This window comes from Bos indicus, chromosome 2 (assembly GCF_029378745.1).
Source record: "Bos indicus isolate NIAB-ARS_2022 breed Sahiwal x Tharparkar chromosome 2, NIAB-ARS_B.indTharparkar_mat_pri_1.0, whole genome shotgun sequence".
Classification (NCBI taxonomy): Eukaryota; Metazoa; Chordata; class Mammalia; order Artiodactyla; family Bovidae; genus Bos; species Bos indicus.
In genome coordinates, this window is record NC_091761.1 from 46,527,301 (window position 1) to 46,554,613 (window position 27,313).

Below are 27,313 nucleotides of genomic sequence, written 5' to 3' on the forward strand. Positions count from 1 at the left end.
TCCCTCTTGTATCTTTGCTTTTATAATCCTATTGTTTTTACAGAAAGAGTTAGCTGCAATACAAGAGTCTTTCCAAGGTGAGCATGCAGTGATGGCTATATATTCCTCAGTTTGCTTAAGTATGTATCCTTTATTATTGAGAATTAATGGAAGCCATGTAAATTTTTTAAAAAGCTGTGTTTATCAGAAAGTATTAGTGCAGGCAGCTGTGAGAAAGAGAGATGAGAAAGAAAACCCCAAGGATTATATATAGGCTTCTGAATAATTTCATAATCTGGTACTTTGATCAATCATTATAGTTGTATGAAGGCCCTGCTTTGTCTCTGAAGAATAAGAACAATCCAAGAAAGAGAGAGAAAGGAAGAAAGCAAATAGATAAGGGAAAATTGGGATAACAGTTGAGAGACACACTCACCTCTCGTTCTTCTCCTCCTTTGTTTTACTGTTATAGAAGACAGAGATTTTGGAGCCAGACAAATCCAAGTTTGAAACTCATATTCATCACTGCATGTTGCTGTGTGGCATCAGGCAGTTTACTTAGCCTCTCTGAATCACAGTTTCCTCGTTTATGCTATGGAGACACTACTACTCCCCCAGCCCAGTTGTTGGGTAGATAAACGCTCTGGTAGGATAGAGCCTGGAAATAGAACAGAAAGAGGCTATTATTTTCGGTTATTGTTGTTTACTCACTAAGTCGTGTCTAACTCTTCTGTGACCGCATGGACTATAGCCCACCATGCTCCTCTGTCCATGGGATTTCCCAGGCAGGAATACTTGGGTGGGGTGCCATTTCCTTCTCCAGGGGATATTCCCAACCCAGAGATTGATCCCAAGTCTACTGCATGGCAGCAGATTTTTTACCACTGGGGTATGCAGATGACACCATCCTTATGGCAGAAAGTGAAGAGGAACTCAAAAGCCTCTTGATGAAAGTGAAAGTGGAGAGTGAAAAAGTTGGCTTAAAGCTCAACATTCAGAAAATGAAGATCATGGCATCCGATCCATCACTTCATGGGAAATAGATGAGGAAACAGTGGAAACAATGCCAGACTTTATTTTTCTGGGCTCCAAAATCACTGCAGATGGTGACTGCAGCCATGAAATTAAAAGACGCTTACTCCTTGGAAGGCAAGTTATGACCAACCTAGATAGCATATTCAAAAACAGAGACATCACTTTGCCAACAAAGGTTCGTCTGGTCAAGGCTATGGTTTTTCCTGTGGTCAGGTATGGATGTGAGAGTTGGACTGTGAAGAAGGCTGAGTGCCGAAGAATTGATGCTTTTGAACTGTGGTGTTGGAGAAGACTCTTGAGAGTCGCTTGGACTGCAAGGAGATGCAACCAGTCCATTCTGAAGGAGATCAGCCCTGGGATTTCTTTGGAAGGAATGATGCTAAAGCTGAAACTCCAGTACTTTGGCCACCTCATGTGAAGAGTTGACTCATTGGAAAAGATTCTGATGCTTGGAGGGATTGGGGGCAGGAGGAGAAGGGGAGGACAGAGAATGAGATGGCTGGATGGCATCACCGACTCGATGGACGTGAGTCTGAGTAAACTCCGGGAGTTGGTGATGGACAGGGAGGCCTGGAGTGCTGCGATTCATGGGGTCGCAAAGAGTCGGACACGACTGAGCAACTGAACTGAACTGAACTGATGCTGGCTATGGGGCTTCCCTGGTGGCTCAGAAATAAAGAATCTGCCTGCCATACAGGAGACAATGCAAGAGATGCTAGTTTGATCCCTGGGTCTGGAAGATTTCCTGGAGGAAGGCATGGCAACCCACTCTAATATTCTTGCCTGGAGAATCCCATGGACAGAGAAGCCTGGCAGGCTACAATCCACAGGGTCAGAAAGAGTCAGACACAACTGAAGCAACTTAGCACACACACATGCTGGCTATTAATGGCCACCACTTCTTCATCTGTTCAACTTTCAACAAATTATTGATCATCTTGCTATGTCAGAAATACAGTGAACTCCCAGGACTACAGTGAACAAACAGAAAAAGTCTCTTCCCTCAAGAGATTGTGTTTCACCCTTTGAATAACCAGTTATCAAAATTCCATTCCTCCCACCCACTACTCCACTCAAACTCCTCTGGCAAAGTCACCATTGCCTTAGTTATCAAATACAATGGGTTGGTTTTGGCCCTCAACAACACTTTTTTATAGCATATAGACCACAGGACTGGAAAAGGTCAGTTTTCATTCCAATGCCAAAGAAAGGCAATGCCAAAGAATGCTCAAACTACTACACAATTGCACTCATTTCACACGCTAGTAAAGTAATGCTCAAAATTCTCCAAGCCAGGCTTCAGCAATACGTGAACCATGAACTTCCAGATGTTCAAGCTGGTTTTAGAAAAGGCAGAGGAACCAGAGATCAAATGCCAACATCCACTGGTGCCGGGGTCCAGCCCCGGCTGATCCAGGGTATTCGAAGCGGGGACGGCGTCGGCGAGGATCAGGATACAGTAGCTTCAATTAGATATTAATTAGAGATGTAAAGAGTAATAGAATGAGGATAGCTCAGTAGGAAAATTCAGTGGAGAAAAGAGGCTGAGTAGCTTGGTTTATGCGGGAGACCAATAAAACTTCAAGACAAGAAGCTTGCACCACTTACGTAGGCCGCAGGCGTCCTTCCGTTCTCCCGAAGGAGGGGAGACACTGAGGCCTCCCCGGTCGGATCTTAGAAGCCCAGGCAAAATTAGTAAGCTTGGTGGGTTCCGCGCTCCAAATGGAGACTCAGCCAGAGTGAGAGAGAGAGCAACATGGGGAGACCAGTATTTCGAGAAACTGATCCCAATTCTTTATTTTCCATGGTCTACTTTTATACACTGAGATGTTATGCAAAAGTCATGCGGGGTCAGCAGTCCTGACTTTTATCAAAGTCAGGTGCTTCATACAAATGTATACAGAGGTCTTAGGGGTGTTACATCATCTTCTGGCCAGGGGGCCTGCTGACAATTTATGACCCTCTCCTTGTGACAGCGGTCAGTCAACCAGGACACTTATTTCTCCAGGGGTGATTATTCTTAAAACAGACGCCACCCAAATAAAGTTACATTCCTATAGGGTGAGGGTGTAGTGGGTTTTAGTTAAGGAAAGAATTTACTTAGCCTAAGGTCTAACGTGATTAATATCAAAGGTTAATACTTATTTCTTCTATATATTCATTAATGTGTGTAAGGGCAGGGGATATGGAGACTTAGCAACAAACATTGGCTCAACAAATGAAAAACCCTTCACCAATACAATTTCTAATCAGCCCATTATACTTATACTAATAGTTTTCTAACTTTTCTAAGGAACCTGTTTTTAGAAGGTTTAAAGCATCTTGTGCCTCTCACGGTTGGGAAGCTGTGAGCAATCACATGTGGCCGGACAAGCCTGTCAGGCAGGCTAGAGAACCTTCAGAGGAGTTTGTAGGTTAAAACACTCTTGTCACGCCCAGGAGTTTTTATTAACTGGAGCTCTAGGTTAACTCCTTCTCCGAAAGAGGTGGTGGGGGATGGCCCCCCGTAAAGTCAGAGGTGTAGTTGGGAGCACAAAGTAGTAAAGCAGGCAGGCTCTGGTTATGGGGATAGATGCTCGAGGATTTCCAGGGGGACTCCTGAGGCTCGATCCCGATTTTGCGTATGTCGAGCCTCCTTCCTTATGACCTTTGCCACGGGCAGAGGGCCTCACTCTGGCCCCCAACACACTGGATCATGGAAAAAGCAAGAGAGTTCCAGAAAAACATTTATTTCTGCTTTATTGACTATGCCAAAGCCTTTGACTGTGTGGATCACAGGAAACTGTGGAAAATTCTGAAAGAGGGGAATACCAGACCACCTGACCTGCCTCTTGAGAAATTTGTATGCAGGTCAGGAAGCAACAGTTAGAACTGGACATGGAACAACAGACTGGTTCCAAATAGGAAAAGGAGTACGTCAAGGCTGTATATTGTCACCCTGCTTCTTTAACTTATATGCAGAGTATATCATGAGAAATGCTGGGCTGGAAGAAGCACAAGCTGGAATCAAGATTGCCGGGAGAAATATCAATAACCTCAGATATGCAGATGACACCACCCTTATGGCAGAAAGTGAAGAGGAACTAAAAAGCCTCTTGGTGAAAGTGAAAGTGGAGAGTGAAAAAGTTGGCTTAAAGCTCAACATTCAGAAAATGAAGATCATGGCATCTGCTCCCATCACTTCATGGGAAATAGATGGGGAAACAGTGGAAACAGTGTCAGATTTTATTTTTATGGGCTCCAAAATCACTGCAGATGGTGACTGCAGCCATGAAAATAAAAGACACTTTCTCCTTGGAAGGAAAGTTATGACCAACCTAGATAGCATATTCAAAAACAGAGACATTACTTTGCCAACAAAGGTTTGCCTAGTCAAGGCTATGATTTTTCCTGTGGTCAGGTATGGATGTGAGAGTTGGACTGTGAAGAAGGCTGAGCGCCGAACAATTGATGCTTTTGAACTGTGGTGTTGGAGAAGACTCTTGAGAGTCCCTTGGACTGCAAGGAGATCCAACCAGTCTATTCTGAAGGAGATCAGCCCTGGGATTTCTTTGGAAGGAATGATGCTAAAGCTGAAACTCCAGTACTTTGGCCACCTCATGTGAAGAGTTGACTCATCGGAAAAGACTCTGATGCTGGGAGGGATCAGGGGCAGGAGGAGAAGGGGACGACAGAGGATGAGATGGCTGGATGGCATCACTGACTCGATGGACGTGAGTCTGAGTGAACTCCGGGAGTTGGTGATGGACAGGGAGGCCTGGCGTGCTGCGATTCATGGGGTCGCAAAGAGTAGGACATGACTGAGCGACTGAATTGAACTGAATATAATTGAGCAATTATCTTCTTCATGCCTAGAATACTCTCTCTTGATTTCCTTTTATCCTCTATCTGGAAATTTTCAGTCTCCATTACTAGTGTTTTTTGTTTTTTTTTGTTTTTTTTGTACTGCCCTTTTAATTTATATAACCTAATCTTCTGACTTTTGCCCTTTTTCTTTTACAGGCTACACTATTGGTTCTTGATCTTTTCACTCATGAACTTTAAGAATCTGAAGAAGCTATGTGCTGACTTCCTAGGGGGTGGAAATGGATCTGCTTACAAATATACAAAAATTTGCATACATGTTCAGGAGTTTCACAGACCTTCTTCTCTTAAAGCCCATTACTGAACTCCAGGTTAAGGAGTTCCTATGGCTTTAACTGCTACCCATATGTCAGTGACTCTCTAATCTCTGTCTCCCACATAAACCACTTTCCTGAGCAACAGACCTACTGTCCAATAACTTACTAACAACTACATATGAATGCCCCTCAGGCATCTTAGAATTCAAGATATCCCAAGCCAAATGCATTATCATTCCCCTAAAACCTATTTTCTTCCTAGGAGACAACACCTATGGGAAAGAAAGCACTATTTTTAAACCTAACATACTGAGATTTAAATCCAGCCCTGGAAGCTTCAGAAATATACGTAAGCCATTTGTGCTTTAATTTCTTCATATTTAACATGAGGATAATAGTATGTCCATTTTCTGGATTGTTATGAGAATTAAAGAGTGGAAAAATCCCTATATGATTGTCACCACATAGCATACATTCCACAAATTAATATTCCTGGATTCCCAATCTCAGCAAAAGCAACTCTAGCCACCAAGAATCCTAAGTCAAAAATGTAGGGATCATCTTCAATGTGTCCTTTTCCTTGTCTGCAACTAATGGACAGCTATACAGTACTGATTTCTCAACTTTCCCCCTGCCCTTAATTCAGGGTGTCATGTTCTTTCTCACGGGCACAGCAATAGTCTCTTAACCACTTGCTCCATGTCCAATTCCACATTCTTCCAACCTATCCTGTATACTGAAGCCCAAGGATCTTCCCAAGACACATATCTGATAATGCCATGATGGCTTAAATTTGCCCAGTAACCCGTTGCTTCCAGGATTACATCCACCTTAATAGTTCACTGAAGACTGACTATGATCTGGCCCCTGTCTACCTCCAACTCAATCATTTGATTATTTGTGGATATCCTCAACTGCCCATACTGTTTTGGATTCTGTATCTCTGTCCACACTGCTGCCTTTGCTGAATGTCCTCACCCCTGTAATGTCTTTTTTTGGCATTCAGACAACTACTCATCTTTCAAAATGCTGATCAAGCATCATCTACACTATGAAGTTATTCCTGACAGCCTCCTGCCATACCGCTGTTCACTCCCACCTCTATCTGACAGGTGATTTTCTATCCTGGCAAAGATGAATAACATATGGTTCCCAGTCTCAAAAAGCTTATAATCATCATTCAACCAAAAATCTTGTTATATAACCTGGACTAGTAAACTGACTTGAAGGTGAAATTATCAGGAATGAAAAAAGAATGAGTTGTAAGTAACTCAAATACTCAGCTCACTGGTGTGTGTGTGTGTGTGTGTGTGTGTGTGTGTGTGTGCACGCACGTGCACGCACGTGCACGCACGCTATATGTGTTCAGTTCAGTTCAGTCGCTCAGTCGTGTCCGACTCTTTGCGACCCCATGAATTGCAGCATGCCAGGCCTCCCTGTCCATTACCAACTCCCGGAATTCACCCAAACTCATATGCATCGAGTTGGTGATGCCATCCAGCCATCTCATCCTCTGTCCTCCCCTTCTCCTCCTGCCCCCAATCCCTCCCAGCATCAGAGTCTTTTCCAATGAGTCAGCTCTTCACATGAGGTAGCCAAAGTATTGGAGTTTCAGCCTCAGCATCAGTCCTTCCAATGATGTGTTAGCTACATATTAACTGATTTAATATTCATGAACTATGAGTTGGGCACTATTATTACATTATTCCCATTTTAGAAGAGAGAAAGCTAAAAGCATAAAGAGACTAACTTGCCCAACATGACCCATCAAAAAATATCAGTATTACTCAGCCATTAAATCCCATGGATGGAGGAGCCTGGTAGGCTGCAGTTCATGGGGTCGCTAGATTGGACACGACTGAGTGACTTCACTTTCACTTTTCACTTTCATGCATTGGAGAAGGAAATGGCAACCCACTCCAGTGTTCTTGCCTGGAGAATCCCAGGGACGGGGAAGCCTGGTGGGCTGCCGTCTCTGGGGTCACACAGAGTCGGACATGACTGAAGTGACTTACCAGCAGCAGCAGCCATTAAAAAGAATACATTTGTATCAGTTCTAATGAGGTGGTGAAACTGGAGCCTATTATAGACCATGAAGTAAATAAGCCAGAAAGAAAAACACCAATACAGTATACTAATGCATATATATGGAATTTAGAAAGATGGTAATGATAACCCTGTATGCGAGACAGCAAAAGAGACACAGATGTATAGAACAGTCTTTTGGATTCTGTGGGAGAGGGAGAGGGTGGGATGATTTGGGAGAATGGCATCGAAACACGTATAATATCATATAAGAAACAAATCGCCAGTCCAGGTTCGATGCAGGATACAGGATGCTTGGGGCTGGTGCACTGGGATAACCCAGAGGGATGGTATGGGGAGGGAGGTGGGAGGGGGGTTCAGGATGGGGAGCACGTGTACACCCGTGGTGGATTCATGCGGATGTATGGCAAAACCAATACAATATTGTAAAGTAATTAGCCTCCAATTAAAATAAATAAATTTAAAAAATTAAAAAAATATATCAGTATGAATAAAGTATGGACTTCAGTTAACTTTTTAAAATACAAATGACAAATTAAAATGATATACTCTTCAGTTCTAATGGAGGTGGTGAACCTATTATACAGAGCCTATTGTACAGAGTGAAGTCAGAAAGAGAAAAACAAATATCATATACTAATGCAGATATATGGAATCTAGAAAGATGGTACTAATGAAATTATTTGCAGGACAGCAGTGGACACACAGACACAGAGAACAGACTTATGGACAGGACTCAGGGGAGGTGGGGAGGAAGGAGAGGGAGGGATGGCTAGACACAGTAACATGGAAACATACATTCAGATCAGATCAGATCAGATCAGTCGCTCAGTCGTGTCCGACTCTTTGCGACCCCATGAATCACAGCACGCCAGGCCTCCCTGTCCATCACCAACTCCGAGAGTTCACTCAGACTCACGTCCATCGACGTGAGTGATGCCATCCAGCCATCTCATCCTCTGTTGTCCCCTCTTCCCCCTGCCCCCAATCCCTCCCAGCATCAGAGTCTTTTCCAATGAGTCAACTCTTCACATGAGGTGGCCAAAGTACTGGAGTTTCAGCTTTAGCATCATTCCTTCCAAAGAAATCCCAGGGCTGATCTCCTTCAGAATGGACTGGTTGCATCTCCTTGCAGTCCAAGGGACTCTCAAGAGTCTTCTCCAACACCACAGTTCAAAAGCATCAATTGTTCGGCGCTCAGCCTTCTTCACAGTCCAACTCTCACATCCATACCTGACCACAGGAAAAACCATAGCCTTGACCAGACGAACCTTTGTTGGCAAAGTGATGTCTCTGTTTTTGAATATGCTATCTAGGTTGGTCATAACTTGCCTTCCAAGGAGTAAGCGTCTTTTAATTTCATGGCTGCAGTCACCATCTGCAGTGATTTTGGAGCCCAGAAAAATAAAGTCTGACACTGTTTCCACTGTTTCCCCATCTATTTCCCATGAAGTGATGGAGCAGATGCCATGATCTTCATTTTCTGAATGTTGAGCTTTAAGCCAACTTTTTCACTCTCTACTTTCACCAAGAGGCTTTTGAGTTCCTCTTCACTTTCTGTCATGACGGTGGTGTCATCTGCATACATTACCATATGTAAAACAGTAGCCAATGGGAATTTGCTGTATGAATCAGGGAACTCAAACCTTGGCTTTGTAACAACCTAGAGGGGTGGGACGGTGAAGGTGATGGCACCCCACTCCAGTACTCTTGCCTGGAGAATTCCATGGACGGAGGAGCCTGGTAGGCTGCAGTCCATGGGGTCGCTGAGTCGGACACGACTGAGCGACTTCACTTTCACTTTTATGCCCTGGAGAAGGCAATGGCAACCCACTCCAGTGTTCTTGCCTGGAGAATCCCAGGGATGGCGGAGCCTGGTGGGCTGCGGTCTGTGGGGTCGGTCGTACAGAGTTGGACACGACTGAAGCGACTTAGCAGCAGCAGCAGAGGGGTGGGATGGTAAGGCAAGTGGGAGAGAGGTTCCAGAAGGAGGGGACATTGGTATAACTATGACTGATTCATGTTGATGTTTGGCAGAAACCAACACAATACTGTAAAACAATTATCCTTCAATTAAAAATAAATTTTAAAAGTGATATACTCCTTATAAATACGTCGTGGGATATATATTTATTGCGCCTATTAAAAGTCTGGCACATAAAGGGAAAAAGTGCTCTATTCTCAAAAACAGTTATTTTCGAAATTAAAAAAAAATAGATATAAAGAACAGAAAACTGTACCTCCTTTGAGCAATAAAGTCTTGGGACAAGAGGAGGCTTTCAAATACATCGGTGAGTTAATGATCGAAATTAAATGAGTGCCGAACGCAGCTCTGGAGCCTTCATCTCCATCCCACAAGTCATTATCCACACCTCATCTTTCCTCCCCTACTTGGCGGGGGGGGGGGGCGGGCGGTGGACTATCCAATGAAAGGGCGGTGCTACGTGGGCCTCCCGTGCGCGTGCGCAGCATCGGCTCGAGGATCATTCCCATCCATGCGCTCGAGAGCAACTTCTTCAGTCTGGTCACTGCCAGCGTCAGCGCTACTCCCTCTGCCGTCGCGCCGCCATTTTGAAGACGGGAAGAGTACGGCCCTGGGAGCGCTGGAGGCGGCTGTGGCGGCCGCGACTGGTACGGACCGTTTCCGCCCTCGTTAGTCCCTCCAGATTTGCCCATCTTTTGGCCACAGCTCTCGGTGTTGTCCCTATACTCACAGGGCCCCTGTCGCTGTCCCCGGTCGTCCTGTCAGTCTGTCGTTAGGATCTTTTTCGCTTCCTCAACCTTCATCTTTGCTGGAACCTTTGCTCACAGCTTGTTTAGAACCCTGATTGGTGTTAAAATACCTACTTGGAGCCTCAGATCTCCATCCTGGTGGACGGGCCCTCTTTCCTCCCCCGGATCTAGTCGGAGTTGTCTTCCGCAGACACACCGGGCGGGCTGAGAATTGCAAGGCCTCCTGTGGGCAGCGACTTGTGCCCTGTGGGGGCAGGGGGCGAATTCCGGTCTCCTGGGGTCCGGGGACAGCTTGGGCTTTGGTCCTGTCGCGGAAGAAGGGACACCCAGTAGGCGATGGTGGACATTACCCGAGTGATCTGTTGTTAGAGCTTAATCCGTCACCGGCCTGTTTTGTTTTGTCCTTTCCCAGGAATAACTTTACAAAAGGGAAGATAATTTCCGTCTGCCCTTTCCGCCAGAAATGGCCAATGTGAGTAAATTAGTCTCTTAAGAAGCAGTACAGTAATAAATTATTTTGGGAACTCGTTAAGAAATGGAGGGACGGGTTTAATTATAATGGCATTGATGGCATAATGTTTCTTAATGAATCAAAAATGTCAAGGGAAACAAGGGGTGTGAAATTCGGTCAATATGCCTTAAAGGTAGTTTGAAAACAAACATATTTCTCAATACTTTTATTTATTTATGCAAATTCCTTTTGAGAAATAAATTCAGTGCCAGCATCCTTTCGGTAATTTTAAAAGGCATTATTTTTGTAAATACTTAGGATCTATTTTTAAGCCGGTTTCTGTTTGGGTAGGTAAACTGAAGGTTTTGTAGCAGTTTTAGTATAGGAAGTAACCTTACAAATACTAGAAAATGAGAGCGAGAGATTATTCTCATAGGCCAGAGGTATTTATTCACGGTAACTGTCCAGTGACTACTTAAACGCCTCGTGGCATAGGGGTCATAAAACATACATGAAAACTAATACAGTAAGAGTAGAAACTAATTTTAAAAGTCACACAGAGGTACAATACAGATTCAAAGCTTTGTGGAGAGGGGAAAGAGGGGGTTTGGGTTCATGTAATCAGAGAAGCATTTGAATTTTAAAAGATGGGTGAGATTATCTAAATCTCACCCATAACAGGTATATTCAAAGACACCCCCTGCCCCCCCAATCCCCCTTCAGAAATCAAGAAGTCATTTCTGTCTTCCTGAATGTAAGATGTGTGAAAAAGATGAGTGGGAAATAAGGTTGGATTGTGGATTTGGGATGAAGTAACAAGAGTCTTGGGGCTTTCCAGGTGGCTCAGTGGTACAGAATATTCCTTCCAAGCAGGAAACTCGGGTTCCATCCTTGGGTCAGGAAGATCCCCTGGAGTAAGAAATGGCAACCCACTCAAGTATTCTTGCTTGGGAACAGAGGAGCCTGGTGGGCTACAGTCCATGGGGTCACAAAGAATCGGATGCGACTTAGCAACTAAACCACCAGCAAAGAGTTTTGAATGATACACTTGGTAATTTGGACTTTATTCTTTAAATTTTGGTGATTTAATTAGAGTTGTGTGTTAGGAAGACTAACATGGTAACAGTTAGCCAGAATTGTATTCCTGTAGTTGAATATGATACATTAAGATGAAGGTGAAGTCGCTCAGTCGTGTCCGACTCTTTGCGACCCCGTGGACTGTAGCCTACCAGGCTTCTCCGTCCATGGGATTCTCCAGGCAAGAATACTGGAGTGGGTTACCATTTCCTTCTCCAGGGGATCTTCCCGACCCAGGGATCAAATCCGGGTCTCCCGCATTGGAGGCAGACGCTTTAACCTCTGAGCCACCAGGGAAGCCCATGATACATTAAGTAATAACCTAATGATGAGACTGTAGGGCCAGGGGAGGATGTTTAAATGTTCAGGTGGACAGAATGCTCTGGAGACAGGCCTTGCATTTTGGAGACATCTGGAGGAGGTTCAGTTTATCTGGATCTTGAAGAAGGAGTTGGAATTTGTCCGGCCTAAGAGGAGAAGGAAAAGGGCATTTTAGTGGAAGAAATCTTATGGCAGTATAAAAGACAGAAATATGGAAATGTTGGGTAGGTATTTTTGTGTGACTGAAAAGTGGAATAAGAGAAGGGAAGATAAAATTAGTAAGAAATTCTGTCAGAGAGGTAGAAAGACCAGTCAGAGAACACACAGGTTGGATTTCAGAATACTATATGAAAGGGAAAAAGTGATTCCAAAGTATCAATTGGCTAGAGTTCTTCAGCCTCCTGGTAACTAGTTTTCATACCTCCTCTCTAATCCCACTCCTTTCTCCCCACTACTCTTAGTTGTACAGTCCTTAAAACATCCTTTATTTTTATCAGTTAACTCTCTTCCTCCCTGCCTACAGGTTAAAATTCTGATTTATTATCTTTTTGTAATAGGCCCTTTACTGTCTGTGTCACAAAGTATAAAGCCTTTTATAGTTGCTCATTAGTTAAATTTTAAGCCTGTTCTTTACTGCATTACTTTATGTCCACCTTCAGTGAACCTGTCACTCTTTGAAAACAACCTCCATACCTTTCTTCCTGAAAGGCCTTCATTGAAATGAGTACCTAAATTTCTGTTTCTTCACAACCCAGTATATCCTCCCATGAAACTTTTCCTATGACCTCAAAGATCTCTTAATTGTTCGAATCTTTTAGTAGAATTTCACAGATGGTATGGTATTTGTTCTTACGTGTTTTCCACTAATCTAAGAGTCAGCAGTGTTTTTAAATATAAAGGGCCAGGTAGCAAATATTTTAGGCTTTGTAGGCCAGAGTCTCTGAAATAACTCTGCAATTATGACATGAAAGCAGCCATAGACAATACATAAATGTGTGTGGCAGTGTTGCAATAGAACTGTATTCACCAGAACAGACACAAGGCTACAGCCTGCTATAGTTTGCCAACCCCTGCATTAAGTTATTCTGACTCAGCTATTTTGATTAAAGTTTATACATGAAAGATGTCCACACATTCATATTGTAACTGACCTGAGTCTAGCAAATGAACATAGGAGCAGAAAAGTTATCATGAAGATGTTTGCTAAACTGGAGGAAAGTGGACATTGCCATAAAATCAAGAGAAAGATAGCATAGGAGATAATCAGTACAATCTAATAGTAGTAAAAGAAGAGTGTGAAAGTAAGTAGGATTTTTTTTTTCTAGGAGAGGTTTTGAAAGTTCTTTATTTTGAGAATAGAAGAATCTTACTAGCTGTGCCACTTTTTTAGTGTTGCTGCTGAATAGGGCAACTTTTCAAAGTTCCTGTTCTTTCTGTATGGCACTCTTGATTCTGGCCTTGCTAGGAAAGCCATATATTTTTACCCAAATAACTTAGTACTTTTTTTTCTTTTAATATTTGTGTTTATTTTTTAAATTATAAATATGTGTGATACTCATTCTATGGCAGGTGCTCAATAACAGTAGAATCAGTGTTGGTTTTAAAAGATACATTGCAATGTGAGGATATGCCCGAGATTGTCTGTGTTAGTACAACATTTACATCCAGAATAATTTGGGGTTTTGTGTCATTCTTAGGTGCTCTGTAACAGAGCCAGACTGATTTCCTATCTCCCAGGATTTTGCTCTTTAGTTAAAAGGGTTGTCAATCCCAGAGCCTTTTCAACTGCAGGATCTTCAGGTTCTGATGAGTCTCATGTGGCCACTGCACCTCCAGATATCTGTAAGTGAAACTTATTTTTTCTTTACTTACAATTGTTTCATAACATTTGTTACGTTTCCTGAAATATTTCTTCTTGAAGTTTTACTGATCTTCTAAAGTTGAGTTTATCCCTTTGAAAGTAAATCAGAGCTCTGCCTAAATATTTATGCCAGAAAGTTACAATACTTAAAAAAAAAAAAATGAATGAATACTGGTTTCTACAACTTACTTTCTTCAACTTTAGTGTTTTTCTAATCTGTATTCAGACACACTCAGTCTTCCCTGAAACAAATCTTCTTTGGATCCTATTAAACTATGTTACTACTTCTTGCCACTCTGCTGAATTTCCTAAATGTAGCCATCACTTTTTACTAACGAGTATTTATTAAATGAGTCTGCTTTTTCTTATCCACCTTGCACACCACTATATCACATGAATCATTCTAAAATACTGTAAATCATGACATTTCCATCATAAGCCTCAAATATCTCCCATTGCTTTCAGTAGCCATTCCTAAACTATCCACAAACTGAATCATTGTTCAAGATCTAAAAAAAAACAATTTTTTTAAGTTCTGTAATTAGTTAACTTTGAGAACTGCTTTATGCCAAAGTCCTATCTTAGAGGTTTATAAAGCACACTAAAATACTAAGGGAGGGCTCTTAGAAACTTTACCTAATGTATTCTGAAGTGATTGCCCATGAATCCTTTTTTCATTCAGTACATTGCTTACAGTGTAATGTTAGTTCACTTGGGCATGCAGAGCCTCCCCTAGTTTTCTTGCCTCAGTTTTCTAACCCCATCTCTGAGTATTCCTCAGTTTTCTTGATCTGAAGGCTAAACATATATCTATCATAAATGAAAGGTCTGTCACTCAGAATAGTTAAGGGTTTGTATTGTGAATATACAGCTTGGCCTCCCTGTCCATGGGTTCTGCATCGTCAGATTCAACCAATCAGAGATTTAAAATATTTGAGGGGGTGGGAAATTCCAGAAAGTTCCAAATAGCAAAACTTGAATTTGCCATGTGCCAGCAATTATTTACATATCATTTACTTTGTGTTCGGTATTATAGGTAATCTGGAGATGATTTAAAGTATACAGGAGGATGTACATAGGTTACATATATGCACATACAGTTCATTCTTGAACATCATGGGTTTGAGCTGTGCATATCTGTTTTATACACAGGGTTTTTTCCCAATAATAACTAACTACAGTACTACACAGTTCTCGGTTCCTTGACTCTGAGGATGTGGAGATGACTAAGCAGAGAACTGACTATGAATTATACTCAGATTTGTGACTGCAGGGTTTGAACAACTAACTCTTGAGTTGCTCAAAGGTCAGTTGAACTATACCCTTTTTATATAAAGACTTGAGCATATGCAGATTTTGATATCCATGAGGGTCCAGGAAGCACTGCTTTGTGAATACCTAGGGAGAACTATATAAAGAATTTTTGTAGATCAGTAGGAAAAAACCCAGTAGAAAACCAAACAAAAATTTCAAAAATGAGTTTTAACAGGCTATTTCTGTAAGAGAAAACCTAAATGACCAGTAAACATTTGAAAATATGCTCATATCCAATATTAATATTGAGTATTTATTTGAAGACCCAGATCTGAATAATACATAAAACCCATGTTGTTCAGAACAGCTGGTAAGTTTTAGGTTGTGAACTGACTCCAGTCAGTCATTGGTAGCTATCTAGACCTTATCACTCTGTGATCTGCAGACCAGTATAGCATGGCATGGTGTAGCATCAGCATCATCTGGGACTGGTTAGAAACGAATTTTGAGCCCCACTTCAGATCTGGTAAATCAGAATCTGCATTTTGAGAAGTTCTCAGATGATTCTTAAATACTTAATAGTTTGAGATGTGTGCTGGGCTAGAGTGTTTGGGTTGAGAATTATGTGACAGTGTCTGGGTTCAGCAGGGAAAAGTTCCATAATTGATAGGTAATGTCTGTCATAGGTATGGAAGAGAGATATGGGCGTCACATAGGTTGATAGGTAATGTCTGTCATAGGTATGGAAGAGAGATATGGGCGTCACATAGGGGCAGCCATAATGACATGACCATTTTTAGTCACTTAGTTCTGGCAGAATATTTATAAATACTTTTATTGCCAACTAAAGTCTGCAGCCATCCTTTCCTTTCTCTGAACAAAATTCCTACTCTGAGTATTTCTTCATTTGATTCTCTAAGTTACTTTTTTCTGGATCTTTCTTAATTTTTCACGTTAGGATTTTTTTTAATTTTATAGGAATAAAGTAATGTGTATTCTGTAAGTATTTAATCCATATTCATGCATGTGACTGGTAAACAGGGCATTATGTCACTTTGGTTGGTACAGAATTTTTTCCAGTCCATTAATGTTTTGTGCCACCAGGTAACAGCAGTTGAATGCCCCTCCCCAAGGGTTACCTGGTGGCTCAGATGGTAAAGAATCTGACTGCAGGATGGGAGGCCCGAGTTCGATCCCTGAGTCAGGAAGATACCCTAGAGAAGGAACTGGCAACCCACTGTAGTATTCTTGCCTCGAGAATCCCATGACAGGGAAGCCTAGCGGGCTACAGTCCATGGGGTCACAAAGAATCGAACACCACTGAGCAATTAACATACACAACACACCCCAAGGGTAACCACTATTAAGTCTGGTATCTTTACTTTCAAGTTGTTTTTTTTTCTGTATTTAAAGCATTACTATAAGCATGTAAAATAAATGTCACGTATACTGTTCTTGGATTTAGCTTTTTCTTTTAATGTCATTTATCCTGTGAACTTCTTTCACCATATGTAGAGATTTACTAATGACCGTTAAGAATTACATACTACGGAGGTTCCCTGATGGTCTAATGGTTAGGATTCCAGGCTTTCACTGCCATGGTCTGGGTTCAGTTCCTTTTTGGGGAACAGAGATCCCACAAGCCACACAGCGAAGCCAGAAAAAAAAGAATTCCATAGTATGGATTATAATACTTTATTGAATCCGTTCCCTAATAAGGAAATTAACTATGAGTTGGCAGCTGGTTTCTTCAACTAGTGATTTGGAAATAACATGAAACCAACTAACATATTCAACCAGTAAAGCAAACTTCAAAGATCTATTGTTTAGGTAAAAAAAAAAAAAAACCTTATTGGAAGAACAACATTCTTTCACATTCTTTCAGTCTACCAGTGCACTTAGGTTGTAAGGAGAAAATGGTTCATTTTGTTGTTCCTCTTCAGGCTCTCGAACAGTTTGGCCTGATGAAACTATGGGACCATTTGGACCTCAGGATCAGAGATTCCAGCTTCCTGGGAACATAGGTTTTGACTGTCACCTCAACGGGACGGCATCACAGAAGAAAAGCCAGGTTCATAAAACTTTACCTGATGTTCTAGCAGAACCTTTATCGAGTGAAAGACATGAGTTTGTTATGGCACAATATGTGAATGAATTTCAGGTATGTTGTTAGTATCATTTATTCTGTATTCTAATTATTAAAGCTATATTTCTGATAACTATAAGCATATTATTTTCATTGAAAAAGTTAAAAAAAAATCTGTTTAAGTCCATTATATACAGAAAAAGCATGTCTAGTTTTTAAAACCTTGGTATTGTCCTATACCTAGTTTTGCTATATAATTTTTCACATTGCAGTCTCTTAGGTAATTAATTCTTCAAAATATCTTTTTAAATAAATATTTATTGTAAACATAAATAACTTAATTTCTGTAACTGGAAATTTAGATTTTCTTTTTTTCATTTTTACAAACAGTAATTATAATCTATATATGGACCAAATTCCAACTAGCTTTATATTCCTCTAACCATTTAGAAACTTAAAAAAATTTTGAGATCTCTAAAATTCTTCAGATATAGTAAACTAAAAAGTAGAATTTTTAAATAGGTTTTGTAAAAACAGTTCCTGAGAGGTTTTTTATGAGTTTTTTAGAACCGGTTTTTAAAACTAGTATTGCATCCTTGTTCACTCAAATGGGAAGTTACATGCATTTCAGAGTTTGTCAAAACCCCTGATCATTACCATTTTTCATATTTCTGTGTAGTTTCAGGTGAAGATTTTGATCAAAACGATATTATTAAAAGTGATAACCCCTCACAGTTATGGGTTATATCAATAACCTAATACTGGAACACAGTTGACCTCCCCTTTTTCTCTCAGATAATTCCTTCTCAGTCTTCTTGGCTCCTCTGTCCACCAGTTATATGATATTTCCCAAATGTCTGTTCTTCATTTTTCCTTTGACTTGCTCCCTGGTCACTTAAGTCCTCAGCTTTCTCCATAGGCTCTGTCTTCATGTTTCCTAACTTTCTGTTTCTGACATTGCTGGTTCTGTATTACTTGCCAAATATCTTTATCTGGATGTCTCAGAAGTACCAAAATTAGGACTAGTACACGTCTAGCACTGAATGAGTCCTTTTTTCTCTCAATGTCTTTATTCCCATGTTGTCAGTCATATAAGTGATTTAGTCATCCTCGCACTTCCCTAAAGTAAAGATTACAGTGACAACCTTGCCTCCTCTTTTCATCATTCCCCCATATATAGTGACAGTTACATTGCTTTCATCTCTGAAAGTAGCCCTTAAATTTGTGTCACTTTAGTTCTCACTAATACTATTAGAGTTCAGCACCTCCTTATCTTACCTCTGTTTTTAGATGCATTATAGTAGCATGGACTGTGGAGATAGGATAAGTCTGTATACAGAGATTAACTCTTATTTATTGATAATTAGTTTCGTGACCTTGAGAAAGTTATTTCACCTTTCTGAGACTGTTTCTTTATATGTAAAATAAGGATAATTTATTAATACTATTTAATTTAAAATCAAAATCAAAATTTTGTAATGTGGCATAAATGGATTTCCATAGTTTTGATCCTTTTCTCACCTTACCTCCCACGATTTCCTATTCCTTCTACATTGTAATCACAGCATACTTTTCATTTTTTGAAAATTATACCGTTCTCTTTGACCATTGCATGCCTTTGCACTATTATTTCTTGCTAGACTATTTTTTTTTCCTTTGGGATTCTTAATCTGTATTCTGTCCATTCTTTTATATGTCAGACACATATTTTAACATGTAACTCAAGTGTGATTTCAACCTTTCCTGATTTCTCCCAACAAAGCAAGTTTCTTCCCCATTTATACTTCCAGAAGACTTCCTTCACAACTGTGTAGCACTTTTCATATTGGATTGCATTTATTTGTTCATGCTGTTTTTCTTCTACTAACCCTTATATACCTGAGAGTGAAGACTGGATTTTTACCATTGTAGTGTCTGCTCCTGTTGTAATGGCAGATGTATAATAGGCACCCATTAAATTTCAGTTGAATAAGAGCCTCTAGGCTTTTCCTGTTGGAGAGATTATATATTTAATCATGTTGTTTTGTAATAGTGTGTACTTATGCCCATTTTACAGAACAAAAGAAAGGATAATCAGATATAACAAAATATCAGAAGAGGTAACATTATAAGATACAATCATGGCATTTTTAACTTTTTTAACCGACTCCTATTAAGTCTAGGATATCAGAAGGTATATATTCCTTTTTTTTTTTAACTCAACATTTTAAAAAAATTCTCAAATTACATTCATCATAGAGAAAAGTTTGAATATGTAAGAATACACTGATTATTACCTGATCACCAGCTAGGTTAAGATTATTCAAAAAGCTTTCTATGTTATTACAAACAGGTTTATAACGGGCAGGATATTTTATTTGAACTCCAGATTTTGTTTATCTATATTTCTTACTCCCCTAAAGGGTAATGATGCACCTGTTGAACAAGAAATTAACAGTGCAGAAACTTACTTTGAAAGTGCCAAAGTAGAATGTGCAATCCAAACATGTCCAGAGTTACTGCGAAGAGGTGTGTTGTGCTTTATTCATTTTTACACTAGTGTGTGTCAGATTATGTCACTAATTTAAATGTTGAAAAATGTACTCCTTAACATGTCTCACTGGAAATGATGATTGCCTGGCCAAGGAAAAGACTAGCAGATGTCCCCTGACATCTGACCTCATGCTGCCATTAGACAGGATTAGTCGAATTTTCACTAACTTTTTCCCTAAAGTCATCCTACTCCCAGGTGATTACTGAGGAAAATCTTAATAATAAATTTTTTTTTTAATTCCAAGATTAACAACATGTAACCCAACTTACTCTTTGGAATTGTTGGCAGTATATTTTTGGTTCATCCAAAAAGAACAGAAGTAAACCAAAACTAAATTTAGTTCATCCTTTTAAAAAACAATATGCATTTATAAACCTAACTTGGTACCATAATGATTTGACTTAATCATCATTTTTCTAAAGTGTTTTATGCACTGTTTCTTTTTTCAAAAAAAAACAAATAATTTTTTCCTGGAATTTTATTCTTATTTATAGATTTTGAATCACTGTTTCCAGAAGTAGCCACCAACAAACTAATGATTCTGACCGTAACACAGAAAACTAAGAATGATATGACTGTTTGGAGTGAGGAGGTAGAAAATGAAAGAGAAGTGCTCTTAGAAAAGGTAATTCTTTCAACTGCTGACTGTTTAGTTTTATAATCTTATTTAAACAACAGTAAACACTGTTTTAAAATGACGGCTGTCTTTTCTTACTATTATTAGTTCTCTCCTAATGTATGTCAGTATTTAAAAAATGTACATGTTTTCTGAAAATAAAAATGCCAGGGTTTTTTATGTTTGTTTGTTTTAGTATCTGAAAAATTTATATTCTGTCCAGTACTTCCTCAGTTTTTTTTTTTTTTAATTTATGTCTATCTTAGGAAGTTTGGAAATGCAGTAAACAACAAAAATGTAAAATTAACTCTTCATACCCATCCCTGTCTCCTCTCTTATCCTGTTCTCTCCCTCCATGTCTCTTTCTGTCTCTTAAGCATGTCAAGTAAAAAGTGAAAATTACCTAATTCTTCTTCATAGTGTAAACAGTGTACAGTACAATAATAATATAATAGTTGTACATACCCACATTTTTCCCATCCATTGCTTTTAACTAGAAAATATGTTTTGACACCTTTCCTTCACATTTCACATAGATTATATTTCATTCTTTGTAAAATCTGTATAATATTAGATTACATGGGCAAACCATAAATTTTTTAAATTATTAAAAAAATTTTTAGCCTTTTGTAAGTTGAAAATCAAACTTTTGCTTTTATAGGCAGTGAATATATTTGTACATTTATTTTTATGCCCATATTTACATATTCCTAAATAGGGAATTGCTAAATCAAGGGATATATTTAAGTTATAATATATACTGTCAATTTGTCCACCAAAAAGATCATCCTAGTATATAGGCTGTTACTCTTACCCTGGATATTAGCATTATTTTTCATTTTTATCAACCTGAGAAATAAGTGGTAACTTAAAATCTCATATTTAGAAATTATATGAGTTTGATTCCTTTGTATGTATGACAAGTTAAGATTAGCTTACTTAACTACAGTTGAAAAAATTCTCTTTACTAATTTACATGCAGAATAATATTGGGAGTTTTTTAATGTTTTCTTTAGTGTTGGATGTATGGTTCTCACAACTTATAAAAATATTGTTTACATACTTAAAGTATTTTATGATAATGACTTCACACTTAAATGTCCCAAATATAGCTTTGCTAATAAATTCCAGGTAGTAATTAAGTCAGGAGCAAATTACATGCTTAACAAAGAAGTTATAGAGAGGCATAAGACATTATCTCTGATTTTTAGAAGATCTGAATTTGATGAGTTGAAATTTAAATATCCAATAACTCAGTAAACATTTTCTGCTTATATATTAAGACCAGGAGTAGTTTATCATCACTATCATTTAGATGCTGGAGAGTTTGCTCTCACATGTACATTGCATTGTAAGTCCTACTTTTTGATTCGTCTAAGATTCTGAGCCTCACTTGATACTGACCCCAGTATAGATATAACTCAGTTTTCTATAACCAATTTTCAGGTTTTTGAAATGGCACTATACTTTTTCATGTGATTTTTAATTTTATAGTGACTAAAGCTATTTTATTTTTTATGGAAAAGAAAACATCTCTTTCTATTTTAGATATGTTAGTGATTATTTTAGGATCACAACATGACTTTACTGTCCAAGTAGATATTTTATCTTTTGTGGTTTAAATCTATCCTAGTTTTTTCCAGCAGATGTCAGTGTTTCCTAGTGATGAGCAGAATAAGATAAACGTTTAAACTGGTTCTTTCTGTGGTCATTTGGCATTCTTAATCTTTGCAAACATTTAAATACGTTGTTTTGTTCACCTTGTAGTTTTTGTATATGTCTTATTACATTGATACATAATTTTAATGACTTTTCTAGACCATATTCAGTTTTCCTGCTTTTTAAGAATTGTGAGGATTAATGAAATACAGCAGTAAGTGCAAATATTACATAGATAACCTAAAGAATACAGTATTTTTAAATTTTTTCATTAGTTTACAAGAGTTTAGGCATATCTTGGAGATATTGCTGGTTCGGCTCCATCACAATAAAGCTAATATGGCAATAAAGTGAGTTACATGGATATTTTGGTTTCCCAGTGTATATAAAAGTTATGTTTATGTTATACTGTAGTCTATTAAACGTGTAATAGCATTATGTCTTAAAAAATGCATACCATAATTTTAAAATACTTTGTTGCTAAAAAATGCTGACCATCATCTTAGCCTTCCATGAGTCATAGTAGTAAAACATCAGTAAAGGTCAGTGACTGCAGATCATCATAAATATAATAATAGAGAAAAAGTTTGGAATACTGAGAGAATTACAAAAATGTGACACAGAGACATGAAGTGAGCAAATGTTACTGGAAAAATGTCACCAATAGACTTGCTGGACACAGGGTTGCCACAGGCCTTCAACTTGTAAAACCACGTTATCTGCGAAGTACAATGAAGTCCAAAAAATGAGATACGCCTGTTTTTAGAGAACATAGGTTAGTTTAGGTTGTGTATCTATAGGAGGGATCAATAAACTTTTTCTAAGGAGCCAGATGGTAGCTTTTTAAGCTTTTTAGGTCATAGGTTCTCAACTACTCAGTTTTACCCTTGTATTGTTAAAGAAACCATATAAGGTGAAGTGAAGTCACTCAGTCGTGTCCAACTCTTTGCGACCTCATGGTCTGTAGCCCACCAGGCTCCTCCATCCATGGAATTTTCTAGGCAAGAGTACTGGAGTGGGTTGCCATTTCCTTCTCCAGGGGATCTTCCTGACCCAGGGATCGAACCTGGGTCTCCTGCATTGCGGGCAGACGCTTTACTGTCTGAGCCACCAGGGAATCCCTAAGAAACCATAGACAATATATAAATGAATAGGCATGGCTTCATTTCAGCAAAACTGTATTTATACAAACAGGCAGCCACTCAGTTTGATGGCCCTCTGACTATTACTTCCTCATCCCTTATTTAGAGTATGGCCCATGTGCCTAACTTTAGCTTGGACTTTCAACCAGCTGAATGCCAGAGATGCTCAGTGAGGTCTCATCACTCGGGGTGGGCCTGAAATTCATGTTCCCCAGCACTGTATGACCCCTGATAACACTATTCAGCTGCAGCCTTGCAGCTGGCACTCTGCGAGACCTCAAGGAATCTCACCCTGTGTCTGCACAGCTCAGCATGAGGCCACTGAACCAGGAAAGACTGTTCTACAGCCTGCTTTGAAACCCTGTTGTGCATCAGCCTCTTCTCCAGCACCCTACCCCACAAAGTCAGATGATTCAGCAGTCCAGACCTGTTGCTTCCTCTGCCTCAGCTCAGTGACACTGTCACTTTGCTTGGGCTCCACTTCTTTGTCCTGCAACAGGAAAGTGTCCCCAGACAGAAGGCTAGAGTGTATATGGGGATCACCTTACTTGTTTCCCTTCTCTTGAAGACTACAGTTTTGTGTCTGCCTGTTGTTCAGTGTCTGAAAACAGTTGCATCATGTATTTTAGTCATTTTTATAGTTTTCAGCAGGTGGCAAGTTTGATAACTGTTACTCTATTAAGACTGGAAGTGGAATTGTGCCCTTCTTTTTAAACACTTACAGTCTGTCCTTTTTTAACATTCTAATCTGGTTCTAATATTTGTTGTCTTTTTCACTGCTTAGAGTTCTGGTAGAGCTAGTCTTTGCATCATAGGAGTTAACAACACAGGATTTTGAATAGGTAATGCATGTACATGGTCTGTATTATTTATACACTACATAGAAAAATAGAGAAGCATATAGTGAAAAGTAAGTATGCTGTCCAGCCCTGTACCCAATCTATCCTTTTTATCTTATTTTCATGTGCCTTGTCAGAAATATTTCATGACTATGTGACTGGATAGGTGTATTTTTGAAGGACATACAAACAAGTACCTGTTTTTAAACAACTGCCATTCAAATTAATGAATGGTTCAGATCTTTTCATTATGACTATTTTGTTTTCCCTTTCTTACCTTATTTCGAAATTTCCATAGTAATATAAAATAGCAACTGTAGTTTATAATCCTTGACAAATTTGGGGGTTAATAGCACAAAAGTGATTAGAAATAGTTCCTAAAACAAATAATTTAGAAGAAAAAATGTACAATTTAGACTTAAAAAAAATCAAAGTGTTACATTAACATTAATCGTTTAGACTGGTGAAAATAATCTTAAGGCTATAAGTTCTAATTTATCATTAGTTTTAATTTTTTATTAATCTTGTATTCTCTATCTGAGGCAAAAGATATTTATTTTAAAAATTTACTGAAAAATAAAACAGTCTGTAGTGATGCTATCTTGAGCATAGTATTTGTGTCTTTTTCTATGCAGTTCATCAGCGGTGCTAAGGAAATTTGCTATGCCCTCCGAGCTGAAGGCTATTGGGCTGACTTTATTGACCCATCATCTGGTTTGGCAGTGAGTAATTAAATACATTTTGAAAGCCAGATTATGTAATTTGAAGTAGGAATTATTTTTCTATAATTATAGCCTAGGTAAAAATAAATCATTTAGGACTTCTTGAAAACTTCACAATTTTATGCACAGAAGTACCACGAATCAATTGAATTCACAACTTTGAGGGACCTCTGTCACTCCTGGTTAAACTTCTCCATCACTTTAAATTTTTTTATTAAAAATAATTTCAAAATTTATTTTTTCCATCCTTACTAATAGACATTATTCAAATTACATTGAATTAGTGTGCTTACTGTTAGTTAAAAATTAGCATTCAGTAGTTTCATTAAGGAAGAAAGTTATTTTTAGAATTAAGAAAATTTGGATGGTAAAGAAATATTTAAAAGTAACTTTTTGGAAATCAACATTTATAAAGCTATACTTTAAAAAAAATAATGAGCCACTATGTCACATTTTAAATTCTGTGTATGTCTTTCAGTTACAAATAGTAATAAAATTTATTTTAATCTTAAGATAGAAATATATATTGTTTCTTCTTGAGGTTAAGATTTAGTGAGTACTAGAAATGAAAAATACCCTGGGCTATAGTTTTCTTATCTTAAAAACTACAAAGGTGAACCATATGATTGCCTAAGACTTATTTCATCTCTAAAGGTCATGTGAAGTTATACGTTTGGTTCTAGATAACGTGCAGTCTGCTAGATCATTCATTTCACATTTCCATAGTACACAGGTATTGAGGGGAGAGGTTTTAGGGCAGTTAGGTGTTACATGTGACCCTTTTATTTCTTATTTGACCTTTTAAATATTTGCAGTATTTATACAGATCTGTGTTCATGTTTACATAAAAATTATTACTCCATTATCTTTCTTGTTAATAAAAATATGACATCATTTTTTATTTCTTCCAGTTTTTTGGACCATATACAAACAACACTCTTTTTGAGACAGATGAACGCTATCGACATTTAGGATTCTCTGTTGATGATCTTGGCTGCTGTAAAGTGATTCGTCACAGTCTCTGGGGTACCCATGTGGTTGTAGGGAGTATCTTCACTAATGCTACACCAGACAGCCATATTATGAAGAAATTAAGTGGAAACTAGCAGTAGGGTCAATTAATTTGATCTTATGCTTGTAACATTTGGGATGATCCACAAGCATTGTCAAAGGCTTCCTACTCCGTTGTAGGTATTTATTTCAACATTATGGATTACAATATTGGCAAGGGTTTATAATTTTTAAATTTCAAATACTCATACTATCATTAAATACATGTTGAGCACATCCACATTGTACAAAATGTGATAATTAACATGTAACCAGGGTATGATCTCATATTGTTACTTCTTCCCTTAATTGGAAAAACCTCACTTTTAATTATACCTCTCCAAAAATAAATCATACATTTGGCTGTGATCATATGTGTTTTGTTTTTTTTTTTTGCAGTCTTTTTAAAATACAGTTCTTAAAGTTTTTTTCTTTTTTTAAATAAATGCAGTTGAGAATTCTGGATTCAGTGTAGATTTAACTTAAAAAAATTTTTTTTTTCTTTATTACTTGTCAAGTGTCCTGGTACCAGTCTGAGTATTACTTTGAAATGTATGTGCAGAAAAAGAATAAGAATAATACTACATGTTTACATATAAAAGAATTTGAATCTCAACTTTATATAATAGTAAAAAGTAATTCTTAACTCCTTGGCGAGACAGGTAAGTGTTTTATTCTCAGACAAAACTATGACTCAGCTGCTAAGTCTATTTCTCTAATTTTAACAACATATAGAAACTGCAGTAGTTTACAGAAATGCCTCATGGCAGACAGAACTTGTTTTTACAACATTTTAAACTCAGAATTGGAGAAGGCAATGGCACCCCACTCCAGTACTCTTGCCTGGAAAATCCCATGGACGGAGGAGCCTGATAGGCTGCAGTCCATGGGGTCACTGAGGGTTGGATACAACTGAGCAACTTCACTTTCACTTTTCACTTTCATGCATTGGAGAAGGAAATGGCAACCCACTCCAGTGTTCTTGCCTGGAGAATCCCAGGGACGGGGGAGCCTGGTGGGATGCCGTCTATGGGGTCGCACAGAGTCAGACACAACTGAAGTGACTTAGTAGTAGTAGTAAACTCAGATTCATCTTTGATTTGTTTTTTTGTCAATAGGAATAGAAATAAATCTCAGGAGAACAAATAACTTCTGCCAAATGAATTATTTGAAATGGATTTTTCTGTATTTTTTAAATTAAATGCCTGTTTTAAATGAACACATGAAGATGACCAACTTTAGTTTATAACTTTATTTAAAATTCTTTGCTTAATTAATATGTAGCCTGATAATGAGTTTTGCTTACGATTCACAGAGTAAGACCTACAATGTTCTCATTCGTTACAAAGAAGATAAAGTAGTGACTCCCGTAGTGTTTTGGGGGGAAAAAAAACAAAACTTTGTTAAGTATAAATGCTCAATAAATTTTCATCTATGTAAGGAGGACTTAGATCAATACAGAACATTACTGGCACCTCAGAGGCTCATCCTGTTCCTTTTCAGGCATTTCCTCCCCTTATCCCTCGTACAAACAACCACTATCCTGATTTCGTACAGTATAAGTTGATTTTCTGTTTTGATGCTTAATATATATATGAAATCATATATACCATGTTCACTCTGGCTTCCTTCACTCAGCAATGTAAGATTCCTCCTTACTGTGCATAATTATAGATTGCCTGTTTGCATAGCATTTGCATAGTAAATTGGGACAGTTTTGCCCCCAGGGGAAATTTGGCAATGTTGAGAGAGTTCTTGATTGTTACAGCTTGCAGTGGGTGAGTGCTA

General features: G+C 38.5%; 1 protein-coding gene and 1 long non-coding RNA gene across 2 annotated transcripts; both read left to right on the top strand.

The window, feature by feature from the left end:
- Nucleotides 1–9,681: 9,681 nt before the first annotated feature.
- MMADHC (metabolism of cobalamin associated D) lies at nt 9,682–25,894 on the top strand. Its single transcript, XM_019972958.2, has 8 exons — nt 9,682–9,812; nt 10,327–10,386; nt 13,461–13,605; nt 16,822–17,039; nt 19,367–19,472; nt 19,992–20,122; nt 24,389–24,475; nt 25,387–25,894. The coding sequence occupies exons 2-8, from the start codon at nt 10,378–10,380 to the stop codon at nt 25,579–25,581; spliced, it is 891 nt and encodes a 296-aa protein (XP_019828517.1). The 5' UTR covers nt 9,682–9,812; nt 10,327–10,377; the 3' UTR covers nt 25,582–25,894.
- LOC139176370 (uncharacterized) lies at nt 14,937–16,758 on the top strand. The gene is made up of 2 exons (XR_011560783.1): nt 14,937–15,548; nt 15,603–16,758. It is a non-coding gene; the product is annotated as an uncharacterized lncRNA (long non-coding RNA).
- Nucleotides 25,895–27,313: the final 1,419 nt, after the last annotated feature.

What these genes read in the sequence shown, in the direction of transcription:
- MMADHC (XM_019972958.2), top strand. An exon ending in TCCAGAGTTACTGCGAAGAG is followed by an intron (nt 19,473 to 19,991) that starts GTGTGTTGTGCT and finishes TCTTATTTATAG; the next exon opens with ATTTTGAATCACTGTTTCCA. An exon ending in GAGAAGTGCTCTTAGAAAAG is followed by an intron (nt 20,123 to 24,388) that starts GTAATTCTTTCA and finishes TTTTCTATGCAG; the next exon opens with TTCATCAGCGGTGCTAAGGA.